Here is a 20,643-nt window from a genome sequence, read left to right as displayed (position 1 = left end):
CTAGGTCTGTTTGTATCAAAGAGAAACTAGGCAAGTAGGTAGGAATGACTCCAGGATTTTAAAAAATGGGAAGAGAAAGAAGTGAAAAGGAAAAGCCTGAAAAAGAGCTGGGCAAGCTCCAGTTATATGTGAATAAAGAACAGATGTAATCATTATTATTTCAAAATTTTCTATAATACATCAAAATCTTCAGTTTCTGTTAACCCACCTAATAACCATGTATTTAATAGCCAACAAAAATCCCTTTTTAAAAAACCTCACAATCTTCAAAAAGCTAAACACAGAATTACCCTATGACCCAGCAATTCTACTCCTATATGACTTAGGTATAAAAAGAATTGAAAACAGTGACTCAAACGGATACTTGTATACCGATGTTCATTTCAGCATTATTCACTATTCAATAGCCAAAGGTAGAAATAATTCAAGTGTTCATCAACATGGATGGATAAACAAAATGTATGGCTGGGCATGGTGGCTCACATCTGTAATCCCAGCACTTTGGGGGACCAGGGCGGGCAGACCACTTGATCTCAAGAGTTTGAGACCAACCTGGGCAACATGGTGAAATGCCATCTCTACAAAAAACACAAAAGTTAGCTGGGTGTGGTGGCGCCACCTGTAGTCCCAGCTACTCCAGGAGGCTGAGGTGAGAGGATGGCTTGAGCCTAGGAGGCAGAGGTTGCAGTGAGCTGAGATCACACCACTGCACTCCAGCCTGGGGAACAGAGCCAGATCTGCTGAGTCTTTGTCTCAAAAGCAAAAAACAAACAAACAAAAATACCAGAATTCAGTATATACAATATAATGGAATATTATTCAGCCACAGAATAGGATGTTCTGATACACGCTACAACACACATGTACCTTGAAAACATTGTGCTAAGTGAAAAAAGCCAGACACAAAAGAACATTGCATGATTCCACTTATATGAAATCTCCAGAATAGGAAAATTTATAGAGAGGAAGTAGATTTGTGGTTATCAGGAGTTGGGGGAGAAATGAGGAGTGGCTGGCTACTGGTTATAGAGCTTCTGTTTGGGATGATGAAAAGGTTTGGGAAATAGTGGTAGTGGTTGCACAATACAGAAAATGCAATGAATGACACTGAATTGTACACTTAAAAATTGTTAAAATGGCAAATTTTTTTTACCACAATAAAAAACAAATTTAACCCACAAAAGTTTCTGTGTGCTATAGAGACTCCAGGGCAGGGGACAGTTTGATAAACAATACCTACTGCATTCAAGGAGGGAAAGTCAGGTGGCAGGAAAAGAGAACAGGTAGGCCCTCGTCCTCTGACAGTCTCTTAAAAGAACTCTCAGAATCCAGGAGTGACTCAAGGAACTAATTTGACACTAATGACTCATTAAACTGCATTTCCAGTTCACAAACCTCTATCATGAACTTCAGTCTGTATTTCTAATTAAATATGACCATCTCAGATTTACCATATCTAAAAGAAATGCTTTGGTAATAAAAACAGTAGAAATTATTTACAATAAATAAAAATGGCAGAAATCTATTTCCATTAGAAATGAAACAGATTAAGTCACTAGCTAGTGTTAAAAAAGGTGGTGGTGAGGGGACCTGAAAGGGGTTATGATCACAGATACAGAGGAAACTAAACAACTGAAAATACTTTGTACAGCTCTATTCTAATACATTACAATATGTACTTAAAATATATTATTTTCCTGGAAAATATAATTATCAAAATGAATACATGCAAAGAAAATTTAAAGAAATTAATAATCACTAAAGATTGAGAAAGTTACCAACTATAGAACACTCTAGCCCATGTTTCAAGTATGAGTTCTTTAATTGCTTCAATCATTGAGAATATGTGATCACTCTCAATGCTATTGTAACTATTCCAAGGCAACGAGAAAAGCTCCCCAATTCTTCCTACAAAGTTACAAAGACAATAAGAAGAAACTGCAGACCGATGTCACTTTTTACTGTAAATCCAAAAATCATGAATAAATTATTAGCAAACACAACTGAGTTACATGTTAATGCATGCTACATACCATGACTAAATGAGGGTCATGGTCAGATGTGGAATGCAAGTATTATTCAATATTATATGTCATCATGCTAACAAGCCAAAGGGAAAAACAGCATCTTGAAAGAGGCTCAAAAGGCACTTGAAGAGAATTCAATATCTATTCCCAACAGAAACTTTTAATATAAAAGAGGACATTTGGTTAACTTGGTCTCAAGCCAATAACCAGCATTGTGCTTGAGGGTTTAATATTGGAAGCATTCCCATTAAAGTCCGGAACAAGGCAATCACCACTATTATGCAACACAGTTCTTAAAGTAATGGCCAATGAAACAAGGTAATAAATAAAAGGTACAAAATTAGAAAGGAAAAGACAAAATTATTTTACACCTAAAAATCAAAACAACCAACTGCAAAATTATTAGAAATAATCAGAACATTCAAGAAAATGAATGTTTGACTTTTGCAGGAGGAATGTTGACTTTTGCAAAAGTCATTCTGTTTGACTTTTACAGGAGGTTCACAAAAACAATCATGTTTATAAAATTACTTGAAGGTTTCATTAATTTTCCCAAGAATTTCTCTTAATCCACTGTTAACTCAAATAAGTTAAAAAATCTTTACTCAAGATTTTTATTTCACTAATACCTTGTGTGATACATTGGCATTTTTAATGGGAAATAAAATTGTGACTGACTGAATAAAATTAATTTTTAGAAAAAATATCCAGCTGAAAACAGCAGTCCTGACTATATTCGTATTGAACAATAAGCAATAATTATTTTATGCTTTAGAGTAACTTCGGGACCAAAGATGGAATGAGCAATGCTAGCTCTTGAAATCCACACCAAACTGCAGAACATGGCAATTTTTCTCTTTCAGTAATGCATGGAGTATTTTTTCACACAATGTTTTATTTTAAAGATTTTTAAATTTACTAAAAAGCTGAAAGACTGATATTATGAATACCTATTGATTCACCAATTAACATGTTGCTACATTTGCACCCATTCTGTCTTGATTCGTATATGCATGTGTGTTTGCACACACACACAACCACAGTTTTGTTTATTCTTTTTTCTGAACCATTCAAAATAAATTAAAGACATCAGGATACTTCACCCCAACCATGTTAGCCAGTGTCTCCTAAAAAATAAGGACATTCTCCTATATCTCTGCAATATCATTATCGCACCCAAGAAAATTGATGGTAATTCCAAAATGTCACCTAATATCCACTCTAAATTTAAATCTCCCCAATTGTTGCTACTATATTTTTTCCCCAACTCAGGTTCTAACCAAGCTTCACACAATATTTTTAGTTATGTCTCTCTTGCTTTTTCTTCCACTAGAACAGCTCCCCTTGCTTTTCATGGCATTGGATTTAATCTTATTACTTCTCCTTTGGTGTCATTTAACTTATTCCAATATCCCCTGTATTTCCAGTAGACTGGAGGTTAGGGCTAGAGGCTTAATTCAGTTGAAACATTTTTAGCATGAATGCTTCACAGATAATGATATACAATAATGCAACCCATCAGAAGGTACAAAATGTCACACTATCCCAATTAATGATGCTAAGCTTCATCAGTTGGTTAGACTGGTGACTACCAAATATGTCTACTATAAAGAACATTCTGCCCACTATAATTAATTAGTAAGTCAACTGTGGCATGACACTTTGAGTCCATGTGAATATCCTGGTCCCCAAAACCTTTATCTCAATAGTTTTAGTATCCAGTGATGATTCTTGATTTAATTATTAAACTCAGGGTTAGAGAACCATGAGAGTTTAACCTGTACTGTGTATACTGCTATTTATTAGGGGAGAAAGAATATAATAGTTAGGAGGACAAGCCTAGGGCTGATTCTACAGCAGCAATGCTGAGTATGTAGTAGAATTCTTGAATCTCTAAAGAGCTCTTTTGAAATACCAATCCTTAGCCCCATTTCAGATCTATGAGAATGATCTTAAAGTATACTTACCAACTGCATAACTTTTCTGCATCTTAGGAACAAAGACTACTGGAATTCCTGAGATCGATACTATTTATATTCCTAAAATAGACATTATACTAGATATGTTCTAAGGATCAATTAATTAATGTAATGAGAATTAATTACAAAGTGCTTAGAAACGGCCTAGCACGTTGTAAATGCTCACTAAATACTGATGATAAATATGTGTACAAATAGTTACCCACATATATGGATATGCATGTATACAAAAATACAACTAGGTATATTCTACCATACACATATGTATATAATGACACAACCTCAAAATATATCAAGCTACAATTGACAAGACTGTAGGAAATACAAATAAATCAAAATGTAAGAAATAAATACATCAAAATTTACAGACACAGATTTTTAAATGGAAGGTATATCTGTTTTTGTTTTTTTTTTGAGACGGAGTCTCACTCTTGTCACCCAGGCTGGTGTGCAATGGTGCGATCTCAGCTCACTGCAACCTCCACCTCCCAGGTTCAAGCAACTTTCCTGCCTCAGCCTCCCGAGTAGCTGGGATTACAGGTACCTGCCATCAAGCCTGGCTAATTTTTGTATTTTTAGTAGAGACGGGGTTTCACCATGTTGTCCAGGCTAGTCTCGAACTCCTGACCTCAAGTGATCTGCCCACCTCAACCTCCCAAAGTGCTGGCATTACAGGCTTGAACCACCACACCCGGCCCCCAGACATAAATTTTTAAAGATCCTTCTCAGAAACTGATAGATAAAATACACACAATAATAAATAGTTTATTATGAAGGAAAGAACAATATAATTATAAATCAAGTTTGTGGATATATATACACACACACACACACACACACACATCTTTCTTTCAAAGCATACATGTAATATTTAAAAACATAGGCAATATAATAGACTACAATGGAAGTATCCATAAACTATAAAGAATTAAACATACAGACATCCTATACTGACAATATAATAAAATTAAACATTAACAAAAAATAGCAAAATACATAAATTAAACAGCCTTAATAACCTAGTTATAGAAGAAATCATAAAGAAAATAAAATACTTAAAACTGAATAATAAAAACACTGGACGTAAAAATCTGTAGAATAGAGCTAAAGAAGTATTTAGAGGTACATATGTAGCTTTAAAAACATTTCAAAGAAAACAAGAAAGGTTAAAATGAATAAGCTAAGTATTCAACTCAAGAAGTTGGGGAAAAGGCAAAAAAGCAACATCCCTGGAAAATAAGAAATTAAATTAAAAAGTTAAGGGCAAATATCAAAGATACACAAAACATCATTATCAACAATAGAGAAAAAAAAAGACCAGGAGCGGTCGCTCACGCCTGTAATCCCAGCACTTTGGAAGGCCAAGGTGGGCAGATCACTTCAGGTCAGGAGTTCAAGACCAGCCTGGCCAACATGGTGAAACCTGGTTCTACCACAAAAAAAAAAAAAAAAACGCAAATTAGCGGGGCATGGTGGCAGGCACCTGTAATCCCAGCTAGTCAGGAGGCTGAGGCAGGGCCCAGGAGGCAGAGGTTGCAGTGAGCCGAGATCACGACACTGCACTCCAGCCTGGGCAACACAGCAAGACTCTGTCTCAAAAAAAATAAAAATTAGAGAAAAGAGAAAAATAACATAACCAAAACTGTTCCTTGAAAAGATTAATAAGATAGACCCTTGATGAGCAAGAGTTATGAAAGAAAAAAGAAGATTCAAATAATTAAAATATAGAATAAAAAGGAATACAAAAGTACAGACACGAAGGAGATTTTTGAAATGATAACAGAATACAACGAGAATTAGGAGTATCTACATGCTAATAAATTTGAATGGATAAAGTCCCATTAAATTATGCCAAAATTGGCACAAGAACTGATACAGAATCTGAACAGAACAATTAGTATAAAAGGGATTAAAACAGCAAAGATCTTGCCTCCTGAAAAACAGCAGGTACAGACAATTTTACAATGAATTCTACCAAATTTCAAAGGTTCATTCCTGTTTTACATAAGCTATTCTAGAAAAATAGTAAATTCTCAGAAACTGACCAAGACATTTCATTAATTTATTATAATCTTGATTCTAAAAACTGAGTAACAAAAAAATCAAAGATCCATTTTAACATGATACAAAAAATACTACACTTGGCCAGGCACACTGGCTCATGCCTATAATCCCAGCACTTTGGGAGGCTGAGGTGTGCAGATCACTTGAGGCCAGGAGTTCAAGACCAGCCTGGACAACATGGCAAAACCCCATCTGTACTAAAAATGCAAAAATTATCTGAGTGTGATGGTGTACATCTGTAGTCCCAGCTATTTGGGAGGCTGAGGCAGGAGAACCTATTGAACCTAGGAGGCAGAGGATACAGTAAGCCACGATGGCATGACTACACTCCAGCCTGGGCAACAGAGCTAGACTCTGTCCCAAGAAAAAAAAAAAAAACACACACACACACACACACACATGCACACAAAAAATACTACACTAATATTACCTAAGTGAATCCAATCATGTATTTTTGAAATAATAAGGATTATTAACATCAGGATTAAGAAGAATTTATATTACGAATAAAAGGATGGTTCAACTTCAGAAATAGACTTAGAAGAGAGAAACCAGGTGATAATCTCAATCAATGAAGAATGCGCATCATGAAGTTTAGCAAAAGGCAAAACTCTAGACTTAATAAAATATTACAAGGGAGAATATCTTTGTGACCTAGTGACTGGGAAACTTAAAAACCCATATGGGAAAAACTTAAAAACCCATAAAGTGTATGTTAACTTTTACTGCATTAAAATTAAAAACGTTTGTTCTATGGAAGATACCACACAAAGTTAATAGGAAAATGACTAAATGACAAAATGAGAGAAGATGTTTGTAAAACTGACATTAGAAAAGGGATTATTAGATAGAAGATAAGAAATTCCTGTAAATCAACAAGAGAATAGTCACCCTGATGGGAAAATCGGCAAATGATATAAAAAAGCAATTTATAGAACTTAATCTATATTACAAAAATTAGAAAGCTGGGCCGGGTGTGGTGGCTCACACCTGTAATCCCAGCACTTTGGGAGGCCAAGGCAGGCGGATCACCTGAGGACAGGAGTTCCAGACCAGCTTGGCCAACATGGTGAAACCCCATCTGCACTAAAAATACAAAAATTATCTGGGCGTGGTGGCGTGTGCCTATAGTCCCAGCTACGCAGGAAGCTGAGGCAGGATAATTGTTTGAACCCAGGAGGTGGAGGTTAAAGTAAGCCGAGATGGTGTCACCGCATTCCAGCCTGGGTGACAGAGTAGACTCTGTCTAAAATAAAAAAATTAGAAAGCTCGATAATACTAACTGTTGGCAGAGATGAGAAGATAAAAGGAGCCTCATACATTGCAAGTAGGAGTGTACACTACAATCATTCTGGCTTAGATGGAAGCTTCCGTTAATAAAGAACTGTTCCTCTGCCTTGCTTTGTCCTCTTGTGTATATTTCTTTTGTAAACTTCATAGGGAGGAATGTCTGGTCTAGCATAGGATTTGGGTCTCAGAATACCGTGGGTCCTGACCATCTATCCTACCTAGTATGACTACATTGTTCACCCAGCCTAAAAGACAGGGAAGCAAAAATTTCCACTGATGCCATTTCTAGGCACACCCTAGGCCAGAAGATAACCTGTTGCCTTGAAGGGAGGAATGACCCAGTCATGGTGGACTCTTCACCTGCTAAATTAAAGAGCCATTCGGCCCTGAATAACCAGCTGTGATACCCAGGTAGTACAGCATGGGCCTTGGGTGAGACTCTGAGACATGCCGGCTTAAGATTAGACACAGCATATTCTCAGCTGTGGTGGCTATTGTGAGAGACTCCATCTGCTTGAGAAAAGCAGAGAAAAAAGAAAGGAGGACTTTTTGGCTTGGCCTCAGGGGAGTAGAGTACCAGGTGGGCTCTTGGGGTCCCTGATTCTAGGCCTTGGCTCTTACACGGCATCACTTCTGGACCTGCCCTGGGCCAGAGGAGAGCCCACCACTTTGAAGAGTAAGTCCCAGGCCTAGCAACATTCATCACCACAAGTTGACTGAGGAGTCCTTGGGCCTTAAGTGAACATTGGTGGAAGCCTAGCAGTACTCCCCATGGGTGTGTAGTGGTGGCAGCCACAGGGTGAGGCTCCTCTGCCTGTGGAAAGGGGAGGGAAGGGTGAGAAGGACTGCATCTTGTGGTGTGAAAGCCAGTTCAGCAGCAATACAGGTTGTTGGGTTGTGGTTAGAGTGGGCCTTGTGTGAGACCCAGTGCTGTGATGGCTTCAGGTCTGATCCAACACAGTCCCAGTGATAATGGCCACAGGGGTACTTAGGTCAGCCCACTTCCTGCTCCAGGTGGTTTAGCACAGACAGAGAAACTTGGTTTGTTTGGGAGAAAGTAAGAGAAGAGAACAAGAGTCTCTGCCTGGTAATCCAGAGAATTCTTCCAGATCTTATCCAAGACCACCAAGGAGGAACCTCTACAAGTCTGCAAAAAGCACAGTGTTACTGGGCTTAAGGTAACCCCTAATGCACATACGGCTTAGATTAGAACACCCATATCCTTTTGAATACCTGGAAATCCTTCCCAAGAAGGACAGATACAAATAGGCCTAAACCACGAACACTACAATAAATACCTAACTCTTCAATGTCCAGACACTGATGAACATCTACAAGCATCAACACCATCTGGGAAAACATGACCTCACCAAACAAACTAAATAAGGCACCAAGGACCAATCCTCAAGAAACAGAAATATGTAACCTTTCAGACAGAAAATTCAAAACAGTTGTTTTGAGAAAACTCAAAGAAATTCAAGATAATAGAAAAGAAATTCAGAATTATATCAGATAAATTAACAAAGAGATTAAAATGATTAAAAAGAATCAAACAGAAAATCTGTAGCTGAAAAATGAAACTGACATACTGAAGAACACATCAGAGTCTTTTAATAGCAAAACTGATCACGGAGAACAAAGAATTAGTGAGGTTGAAGACAGGTTACTTGAAAATACACATAGGAGACAAGAGAAGAAAGAATAAAATAATGACACGTGCCTACAAGATCTAGAAAACAGCCTCAAAAGGGCAAACCTACGAGCTATTGGCTTTAAAGAGGAGGTAGAGAAAGACATATGGATAGAAAATTTAATCCAAGAAATAATAACAGACAATTCCCCAAACCTAGAGAAAGATATTAATATTCAAGTACAAGAAGGTTATAGAACACCAAGCAGATTTAACTAAAAGAAAACTACCCCAAGCATTTAATAATCAAACTCCTAAAGGTCAAGGATAAAGAAAGGACCCAAAAAAAAGAAGAGAAGAAAGAGAAGAGGAGGGGAGAGGAGGGAGGGGATAGGAGGGGAGGGAAGGAGAGGGCAGGGGAGGGCAGGAAAAGGGCAGGGCAATGGAAGGGAAGGGAAGGGAATGGAAGGGAAGGGAAGGGAAGGGAAGGGAGGGGAGGGGAGGAGAGGGCAGGGGAAGGCAGGAGAGGGCAGGGGAAGGCAGGAGAGGGCAGGGGAAGGCAGGAGAGGGCAGGAGAAGGGCAGGAGAAGGGCAGGAGAAGGGCAGGGCAGGGGAAGGGAAGGGAAGGGGAAGGAAAGAAATGGGGGAGAGAGGGGGAGGGGGAGAGAGAGAGAGAGAGAAAGAACCCCAAGAAAAAAGCTCCAACACATGTGGCAGCAGACTTTCCAGTGGAAACCTTACAGTGGCATAATATGTTTAAAGTGCTGGAGGAAAAAAAAAAAAAACTTTTACCATAGAATAGTATATCCAGTGAAAATATCCTTCAAACATCAAGGAGAAATAAAGACTTTCCCAAACAAACAAAAGCTGAAGGACTTCATCAACACCAGACTTATCCTACAAGAAACGCTAAAGGGAGTACTTCATTTAGAAAGAAAAGAATATTAATGAGCAATAAAAAATCATCTGAAGGTACAAAACTCACTGATAATAATAAGTACACAGAAAAACACAGAAATATTATAACACTGTAACTTTGGTGTGTAAACTACTCTTACCTTAAATAGAAAGATTAAAAGATAAACCAATTAAAAATAATAACTACAACAACTTTTCAAGACACAGACAATATTGTAAGATGTGAATAAAAGCAACAAAAACTTAAAAAGTGAGGGGATGAAGTTACGGTGTAGAGTTTTTATTAGTTTTCTTTTTGCTTATTTATTTATGAAAACAGTAGTAAGCTGCTATCAGCTTCAAATAATGGGTTATAGGATAGCATTTGTAATACTGATTTTAACCTCAAATCAAAAAACATACAACAAATACACAAAAATTAAAAAGCAAGAATTATATCATATTACCAGGGAAAAATCACTTTCACTAAAAGGAAGACAGGAATGTGGAAAGAAGAGAAGACCACAAAACCACCAAAAAACAAATAACAAAATGGCAGGAGTAAGTCCTTACTCATCAATGATAACACTGAATGTAACTGGACTGAACTTTCCAATAAAAAGACACAGAGTGGCTGAATGGATGAAAAAACAAGACGCAATGATCTGCTGCCTAAAGGAACACACTTCACCTATAAAGACATACATCAACTGAAAATAAAGGGATGGAAAAAGATATACCAAGCCAATAGAAACCAAAAAAGGGGAGAAATATCTGTATTAATATCAGATAAAATAGATTTCAAGGCAAAAACTGTAAGAAGAGAAAAAGAAGGTCACTATATAATGATAAAGGGGTCAATTTAGCAAGAAGGTATAACAATCTTAAGTATATATGCACCCAACACTGGAGGGCCCAGATATATAAAGCAAATATTATTAGAGCTAAAGAGAGAGAGAGAGAGAGAGAGAGAGACCCCAATATAATAATAGCTAGAGCTTTCTTTCCTTTTTTTTTTTTTTTCTGAGACGTAATCTCGCTCTGTCACCCAGGCTGGAGTGCAGTGGCACAATCTTGGCTTCTTGCAGCCTCTGCCTCTCAGGTTCAAGCAATCCTCCCACCTCCACCTCCCCAGTAGCTGGGATTATAGGTGCACACCACAACTGGCTAATTTTTGTATTTTTAGTAGAAACGGGGTTTTGCTATGTTGGCCAGGGTGGTCTCAAAGTCCTGTCCTCAAGTGATCTACCTGCCTTGGCCTCCCAAAGTGCTGGGATTACAGGCATGAGCCACCATACCTGGCCAACAGCTAGAGATTTCAACAACCCATTTTCAGCATTTGACAGATCTCCCAGACAGAAAATCAACAAAGAAACAGCTGACTTAATCTGCATTATAGATCAAAATAGCCCTAATAAATATTTACAGAATACTTCATCCAATGGCTGCAGAATACACATTCTTTTCCTTAGCATATGGATCATTCTCAAGGACAGACCATATGTTAGATCACAAAACAAGTCTTAAAACACTCAAAAAAAACTGAAATAGTATCAAGTATCTTCTCTGACCACAATGGAACAAAACTAGAAATCAATAACAACAGGAATTTTGGAAACTATACAAATACATGAAAATTTTAAAACATGCTGAATGACCAGTGGGTTAACAAATTTAAAATTTCTTGAAACAAATGATAATGGAATCACAGCATATCAAAACCTATGGGATACAGGGAAAACTGTGCTTACATCAATTAAAAAAAAGAAAAAGAAAGAAGAAAAAATTCAAATTAACCACCTAATGATGCATCTTAAAGAACTAGAAAAGCAATGGCAAACCAAACCCAAAATTAGTAGAAGAAATAATAAGGTCAGAGCAGAAATAAATGAAATTGAAATGAAGAAAACAATCCAACAGATCAATGAAATAAAAAGATAGTTTTCTGAAAAGTTACACAAAATTGACAAATCTTTAGCCAGACTAAGAAAAGAGAAGACCCAAATAAATAAAATCAGAGACGAAAAAGGAGACACTACAACTGATACTGCAGAAACTCAAAAGATCATTAGTGGATACTATGAGAAACTACATACCAATAAATTGGAAAATGCAGGAAATTGATAAATTCCTAGACACATACAACCTACCAAGATTGAACCATGAAGAAATGCAAAACCTGAACAGACCAGTAACAAGTAACAAGATTGAAGCTGTAATAAAAAGTCTTCCTACAAAGAAAATTCAGGACCTGACGGCTTCACTATTGGAATTCTACCAAACATTTAAAGAAGAATTAATACCAATCCTACTCAAACTATTCTGAAAAACAGAGGAGAAGGGAATACTTCCAAACTCATTCTACAGGGCCAAATTACCCTGATACCAAAACCAGACAAAGACATATATTTAAAAAAAAAAAAACTACAGGCCAATATCACTGATGAATATTAACGCAAAAATCCTCAACAAAATACTAGCAAATAAAATTCAACAACATATTAAAAGGATCATTCATCATAACCAACTGAGATTTATTCCAGGGATGCAAACATGGTCCAACATATACAAATCAATCAATGTGATACATCATATCAACAGAATGAAGGAAGAAAACTATATGATCATTTCAATTGATGCTGAAAAAGCACTTGATAAAATTCAACATCCATTCATGATAAAAATCCTTGAAAAACTGGGTACAGAAGGAACATATCTCAGCCTAATAAAAGCCGTATATGACAGATGCACAGCTAAGATAAAACTGAATGGGGAAAAACTAAAAGCCTTTCTTCTAAGGTCTGGAACACAACAAGAATACCCATTGTCACTACTGTTATTCAACCTAGTACTGGAAGTCCTAGCTAGAGCAATCAGACAACAGAAAGAAATAAAAGACACCCAAATTGGAAAAGGAAGAAGTCAAATAATTCTTGCTCGCAGATGATATGATCTTATATTTGGAAAAGCCTAAAGACTTCACCAAAAAACTATTAGAACTGAAAATTCAGTAAATTTGTAGGATATAAAATCAACATACAAAAATCATAGCATTTCTATATGCTAACAGTAAACAATCTGAAAAAGAAAGCAAGAAAGTAATCCCATTTACAGTAGTTACAAATAAAATTAAGTATCTCAGAATTAACCAAAGAAGTAAAATATCTATACAATGCAAACTATAAAATATTGATGAATTACATTAAAGAGGACACAAAAATGTTCAAAGATATTTCACGTTCATGGATGGGAAGAATCAATATTGTTAAAATGTCAATACCAAAGCAATCTACAGATTCGATGCAGTCCCTAACAAAATACCAATGACATTCTTCACAGAAAAAAAAAATCCTAAAATTTATACAGAACCATAAAGATCCAAAATAGTCAAAGCTATCTCGAGAAAAAGGAACAAAACTGGAGAATTCACATTACATTACCAGACTTTAAATTACACTACAGAGCTATAGTAACCAAAATGGCATGGTACTGGCATAAAAACAGATACACAGACCAGTGGAACAGAGTACAGAACCCAGAATACATACGTCCATACATACATCCATACATCCACAGTGAACTCATTTTCAACAAAGGTGCCAATAACATGTACTGGACAGTCTCTTCAATAAATGGTGCTGAGAAAACTGGATATCCATATGCAAAAGAATGAAACTAGACTCCTATCTCTTCTCACATAAAAAATCAAATCAAAATGGATTAAAGACTTAAATCTAAGACCTCAAGCTATTAAACTGCAAAAAGAAAACACTGGAGAAACTCTCCAGGACATTGGACTGGGCAAAGACTTCTTGAGTGAAGAAGACAGACAAATGGCAAAGAGGCTTACAGAAAAGTGCTCAACGTCATTGATCATCAGAGAAATGCAAGTCAAAACTGCAATGAGGTATCATCTCACCCTGGTTAAAATGGCTTTTATCTAAAAGATAGGCAATAACGAATGTTGGTGAGGATATTGAGAAAAGGGAACCCTCATACACTGTTGGTGAGAATGTAAATTAGTATAACCAGTATAACAGTTTGGAAGTTCCTCAAAAAAACTAAAAATAGCTACCATACCAGCAATCCGACTCCTATGTATATATCCAAAAGAAAGGAAAACAGTATATCAAAGAGATATCTGCACTCCCATGTTTTTCGCAGCACTAATCATAATAGCCAAGATTTGGAAACAACCTACATGTCCATCAACAGACAAGTGGATAAGGAAAATGTGGCAGATATACACAATGCAGTGCTATTCAGCCATTTAAAAAATAAATAAAAGAATGTGATCCTGTCATTTGCAACAACATGAATGGAACTGGAGGTCATTATGTTAAGTGAAGTAGTCAGGCATAGAAAGACAAACTTCATATGTTCTCACTTATCTGTGAGAACTGAAAAACTAAAACAATTGAACTCATGGAGATAGAGAGTAGAAGGATGATTACCAGGGGCTGTGAAGGGTAGTAAGTGGGGAGAAGTGCCAATGGTTAATGGGTAAAAAAAGATAGTTACAAAGAATGAATAAGACCTACTATTTTATTTTAGCACAACAATCAAACATTTTTTTAAGTCATTTATGCATTTGATACCAAGAAAATTTTAATTGGTTGTCCCTAAGCTCCATACGGATGGCAGGTTTCTATGCTAACAACAAAGCTACTGCTTGTAAAGTGGTAAAAGTTCAATCTCGAGTGGGGATTGGGGACTGGACCTCTAAAAGGGGCCCAGGTCTTTGGCCCCCTCTCTCTCAGGGGCTGGCGATAATGCAGACCTGTGCTGTCATCCTCAAAGAAACTACTGTATGAATGTCTGAGATGCTGAGATGTTTCTCTTAATGCAATGATAGGCACTTGCTACAGACAACAGGAGCAATGTGCTCTCTTACCAGAGAAACTGTTAGTTATCACAAAGATATAAATATTTCCTCAGCAAATAGGTATATGCAATAAATACATATGCAATATGGAGCATTTGCTTTGGGCAAAGAAACATAATACTACAGCAAAAACAACCAAAAAAAACACTTTTAAACACAAGCATGAACCAGGATTAATAATCCACTTGTAAGTACAACACAAAGCAAAGAATCTTTCTAGAAGTCTTAGGAAAAGTTTGATATTCTTAAGGTTATGGTTTGTTTCAATAACAAACTTCAAAACCCTAAATAGTGCAAAAAGTACTAACATCCTAATGGTAACCAGATTTTTTTTATTATCCCAAGTAAGAGAAGTTGGTTGAAATATCCTTAAAAATGCTGTGATTTTTAAAAGAGCAAATTGCAATTTTCCTAAATATCAAGAGGGCAAGAAATGAGAAACAGCCATGTGGTTTCACAAACTCTCTATTTAGAGGCTAGCAGAAAAGAGCAATCTGTACCAGATACTGAGGGAAGGATTAAGGTTGTTCCCTCAGTCAGGGCTACTAAGGAAGTAATATAAGTAACAACAGGCTAGAAAAGATGCAAAAAGAATAAGGAAAGAAACATGCATACAGTGGGCTTGTAATGTACTCAGTGATATTTACTTGTAAGAAAGAGGGAGGGGCCAGGTACGATGGCTCACACCTGTAATCCCAGTGCTTTGGCAGGCCAAAGCAGGAGGATCGCTTGAGGCCAGGAGTTCAAGACTAGCCCTGGCAACACAGCAAGACCCTGTCTCTATTAAAAAACAACAACAAAAAAAAATTTCTGGGTGTGGTGGTGCACACTTTAGTCCCAGCTACTCAGGAGGCTGAGGCAGGAAGATCGCCTGAGTCCAGGAGGTCAAGGCTGCAGTGAGCTATGGTCACACCACTGTACTCTAGCCTAGGTGAAAAAGTGAGACCTTGTCTCAAAAGGAGTGTGGGGGGAGAATTATAATAGAAGGTGAATCAAGAGGAGGTATAGCATCAGAGTTTCCCAAAACTCTGGGTTGGATGCTAACAAAATGAACTATTAGCATCCAACCCAGGCATCAATTCTGCTGTCACTTCCATCCATCAGTATTTCCTTGTCCTTGTATTTGTACCAACCACTAATGAGAGATCAATGTGTCTTATCCCTTCACTTGGAGCCCAGAGGAAAAGAGGCTGCTGAGATCTGCCAAGCCTATCACCAGAGCTGGGTTTCCACGAAGTAGTTTTAAGCCAACAATAGGCTTTAAAGTGTTCCTTTGCCTGACTTTATCCTGTGAATCTCTCTCTTCCTTGCTGATCTTGTTAATGAAGGATTTCGCTACTTAGAGTCCTGGTTATTTGCCACTCTTCTCACTGAAAATACATGACTCATAGTACTGATGTGATTATGATAATGCACATTTACTTTAAGAAGAATGTCACAGTATTCAACTATTTTAAAAGAAAAGAAAGTAGAAAAATCGCAAGAATGAAATGTCAAGGAATAGCATCCAAAAGGAACTGGCTGAGCTCTTAACATGGAACCCACTAGTTATCTAAACATGTCCCCAAAGAAAAGGAACCTGGGTACCCTGAAGTGAGTGATACCTGGCGGGGCCCATAGCAGTACCTGACACAGGAAGTAGGAGCCTCTTCAGTCAAGAAGAATTTCAGAATTGGAAAGTCATTCTGAATGAGGAGTACTTGGCACCATGAAGACCACATGCTTTCCAAAAATGCTTTCTTTCACAGATCACTACCTCATCAGCAATGGAGAAAAGCAGTCATCCTTCTGCAGTCATGTCCTGAAAACACATTCTGCTTTCTTTATGCTGTGGGGACATATGCTCAGCAGTCCCTAAACAAGTTGTCTGCTGAACATCCTCCTTTAGTAATCTTCTGGCATTCCTCCTAGCCTTTTGTGGGAACTGTGCCAGAAACTTCTTGATAACAAAGCTCATTATCTAGTCAGCCTGGCCAGGTCAGAGTTGGTCGGTTTCCATTAATAGTATACATAAAATTCAATTTGGCTAGAAAATATACTCCTTCTATGTAGAATCTCTTCAAAATCTCTACCTTGAAATATTCAAATTGTACATAATACTTTCCTTAAGTCTCCTAGCTTGTGGTCGGGTAGGGTCCGTGGTCACAGCTCTCGTGTTTACAACTGCTTTTTCTCTGCATCCAGAGGACCCATGGCTTAGATTTCAATCAGAGTAAACAAGACTGGCTTTTTTAAAGGCTTAGAATCAAAATACTTTCTAAGGTTATCTATTTATAAAATTTTGAGTGATCCATGCCCACCAGAAGTGACAAAAATACCTTTTTTTTTTTTTTTTTGAGACGGAGTCTTGCTCTGTTGCCCAGGCTGGAGTGCAGTGGTGCGATCTCGGCTCACTACAAGCTCCGTCTCTCCAGTTCATGCCATTCTCCTGCCTCAGCCTCCTGAGTAGCTGGGACTACAGGCGCCCACCACAACACCTGGCTTTTTTTTTTTTTTTTTTTTTTTTTTTTTTTTTTTAGTAGAGATGGGGTTTCACCGTGTTAGCCAGGATGGTCTTGATCTCCTGACCTCGTGATCCGCCCACCTCAGCCTCCAAAAGTGCTGGGATTACAGGTGTGAGCCACCGCACCTGGCCCATGCCCAGCTAATTTTTTTGTATTTTTAGTAGAGATGGGGTTTCACCGTGTTAGCCAGGATGGTCTCGATCTCCTGACCTCGTGATCCGCCCGCCTCAGCCTCCCAAAGTGCTGGGATTACAGGCGTGAGCCACCGCACCTGGCCGACAAAAATACTTTTAAAAGATATTTAAAGTAAAATTGAGAGTAAAAGTGATTTTTCATAAGAATTTTACATACCAGTTTAATTGTGTTCACATCAGCCACAGGATTGGGCCTCTCACAAGAGATGTCAACGTTACCCAGCAACACAGCTCAAGCCTATTAGGAATGTGGCAACTGCAACTACTGCCCACACAAACCGTTGGTAGCACTTTCATCCCCTCTTTCATAACCAGTAGCTAAATCTGTCAAAGATTCCCCCTTTTCTAAAAGCTGCCACAGGTCAAAAATTAGGACTATATCAATTGCATTGTGTTATCTACTCTGTAACCGAGAGGGAATTCCAATACTTAATCAGTGTATTTAAAAAAAAAAAAAAAAGTCAGACAATAGTCTAGTACTCACCTTTTTCAGAAACACAAACTGAGAGTTTCTTAACATCATCAACCAGCACATTTTGTGTGATGCCATGTCCATCTTCTGAGTCACTGCCATCAAACTGAGCCTCTATAATGACATCAGGACTGTCATTATAGCTTTTCAGGGACTGTTGCGGGAGATGGCGTCCACAGAGCTCCTCGGGGATATCTGATTCATATGCAGCTTCTGTTTCTTTGTCATTGTTCTCTGGTTTAACTACCTGAAGAAAATTTAAAAATTCTGCTAAATCACTGGGAGAAGAAAAAAAAGAGCAGATTTTTCTTTTCTAAGGAAGAAACTGCATATACAGAAGCTAATGATATTGGATACTAATCATGTAGTTCGAAAAAGGATCTTTACTTTCCAGAAGCACAGACCACCTAAAGCACATAATCAATCCAGCAAAGCCAGGTTGACAATCAGTTCTTCAGGATGCCCCAAATTAAGGCCTTATCCACTTCTGGTATTTCTGATCTACATTTTCATCATCTCTCCCCAAAGGCCCTGAATACTAGAAGTAGTACCATGCTGCTTCATAAAGGCTCACCATATAGGAACAATTAGTAAGTTAGGGAATGATAAAAGAACTCAACAAAGTATGCCACAGTGTTCCCAAAGGAAACCACAAGAATACAAGATGAAGTGGAAAAAAACAAAATTAAGTGTGAACAAGAGTTTATAAAATGTTCTTATAAAAACATAAAGCTTTACTTGGGAGGCTAAGGTGGGAGGATCACTTGAGCCTGAGAGGCACAGGTTGCAGTGAGTCAAGATTGCGCCCACTGCCCAGGCAACAAAGCAAGACCCTGTCTCCAAAAATAAAGCTTTAATTCCCCATTTTGTGGCCTGAAATCAATATATAAAGCACACACACTGACGGACATTTACATTACAATACTAATGAAGCAAGTAGAGGAAAAAAACCCAGGCCAGGCACAGTGACTTACACCTGTAATCTCAGAACTATGGGAGGCCAAGGCAGGAGGACTTTAAGACCAGCCCGGGCAACATATTGAGACCCTGTCTCTACAAAAAATTTAAAAATCAACAAGGCATAGTGGAGGAAGGGGTGGGGGAGGGGCGGGGGGGGCGCCTGTAGTCCTAGCTACTTGGGAGGCTGAAGTGGGAAGATTACTTGAGCCTAGGAGTTACAGTAAGCTATGATCACACCACAGCACTCCAGCCTGAACGACAAAGGGATATTCTAGCTCTTAAAAAATAAAAAATAAAATAGAAAACCAATCCAGATACTAATCTATTTTATGAGTTTGTCACATACAGCACTCTGATGTCTATGGGCACTATATTAAAATACACCAGGTGTTATTGAGTCACTGAAAAAAACTGTGACCCTACAGGCAAATCTGCCCATCCACATTAGCAAAAAAGCAGCTGATTTTGTAGGTTCTGGATGTTACTTGAATACCATATCCTTTTTAAGAATCTATTTCTAGATGAGAAATATCTATGTTCAATTTAAACATATAATTAAAACTTAAATGCTCATATGTACATATATACAAATAAAAAAAATGAATTTGATCACTACTTGTAAACATTCCTTTTATTCTTTCAAACAAATGTTGGAATGCCCATCTCGTGCCAGGCACCATCATGAGTCCTACATCCTAGCGGGGTGACAAATGATGAACAATTTACTCATTCAACAAGTCATTATGGAGTCCCTTTCATGGTGCCAGAAACTGTTCTAGGTGTCAAGGGCAGAACAGTGAACACAATCAAAAGTCGACTAGTGAGAAGCGCAATTAAATATATTGAAAGAATGAGAAAGCTGGTTAAGTAAATGAGAGAATAATGGAGAGGGTGTGGCTAGTTTATCAGTAGGGTGATTAGGAAATACTGCTTAGAGGAAGCAACATTTGAGCAGAGACCTGAAAGAAGTGAAAGAGCTCTAGCGGTTTCACCATGTTTATATTTGATAGGTCTGATGTTCTAATTAAAAGTAACACAAAGATTATGCTTAGTAAAAGATCTTCACCTTATATAAGGCAGAACAAGTTGTTAAATCTTTCCTAAAACATTTTAATCTAGTAGGTTCAATTAACATAACCATCCCTAGACAATTAATATTATAATATCGACTCAGAAAACCAAAGTAAAATATTACAAAGATATTAACAATTAAAGGTAAGAATATATCCTCAGTTTGTAAAAATTGACTCCATAAAAATATAGTAATAGAAAAACTTGTAAACAACGCTTTATTTTTTGAGCAAAATTGCACTCAAAACTTTTGAGCAAAAGTTTAATGAACTTTTTAAAAAACTTGTTTCCCAATCCCTGAGTACATTTAATGAAATTTTCTTTTTTGCTGTGTTTTGACTCTTGTCGGATTCATACATTCATTTGTCCATTCACCTGTCCATGGGAAGTTAGAAACAGACACATCTCCCTCTCTTTAATACTACAAAAAAGTTCTACTGGCCAGCAATCTCCAAAAAGATTCCCTCAGGCCCCTTCCTGCAAGAGCTCAAGTGAGTGAAGCTACAGCTAGGGCACCGATACACAGGTTGAACATCCCTAATCTGAAAATCCAAAATGGTCCGAAATATGAAACTTTTTGAGCATCAATATGACACTCAAAAGATATGCTCAGTGGAGCATTTCAGATTTCAGATTTTAGGATTTAGGATGCTCAACTGGTATAATGTAA

At 37.5% G+C, this 20,643-nt stretch overlaps 1 protein-coding gene across 7 annotated transcripts in view; it reads right to left on the bottom strand.

The window, feature by feature from the left end:
* Positions 1–20,643, bottom strand: part of DIS3L2 (DIS3 like 3'-5' exoribonuclease 2) — a 380,688-nt gene that overhangs the window by 229,029 nt on the left and 131,016 nt on the right. For all 7 annotated transcript variants that reach the window (XM_077957889.1, XM_077957886.1, XM_077957885.1 and 4 more), the window contains one exon: positions 17,955–18,189. In XM_077957889.1, the coding sequence (XP_077814015.1) occupies positions 17,955–18,189 (235 nt within the window). The remainder of the gene's footprint in view (positions 1–17,954; positions 18,190–20,643) is intronic.

This window comes from Macaca mulatta, chromosome 12, assembly GCF_049350105.2.
Source record: "Macaca mulatta isolate MMU2019108-1 chromosome 12, T2T-MMU8v2.0, whole genome shotgun sequence".
NCBI classification, from domain to species: Eukaryota; Metazoa; Chordata; class Mammalia; order Primates; family Cercopithecidae; genus Macaca; species Macaca mulatta.
This window is presented reverse-complemented; position numbering and strand designations above follow the sequence as displayed.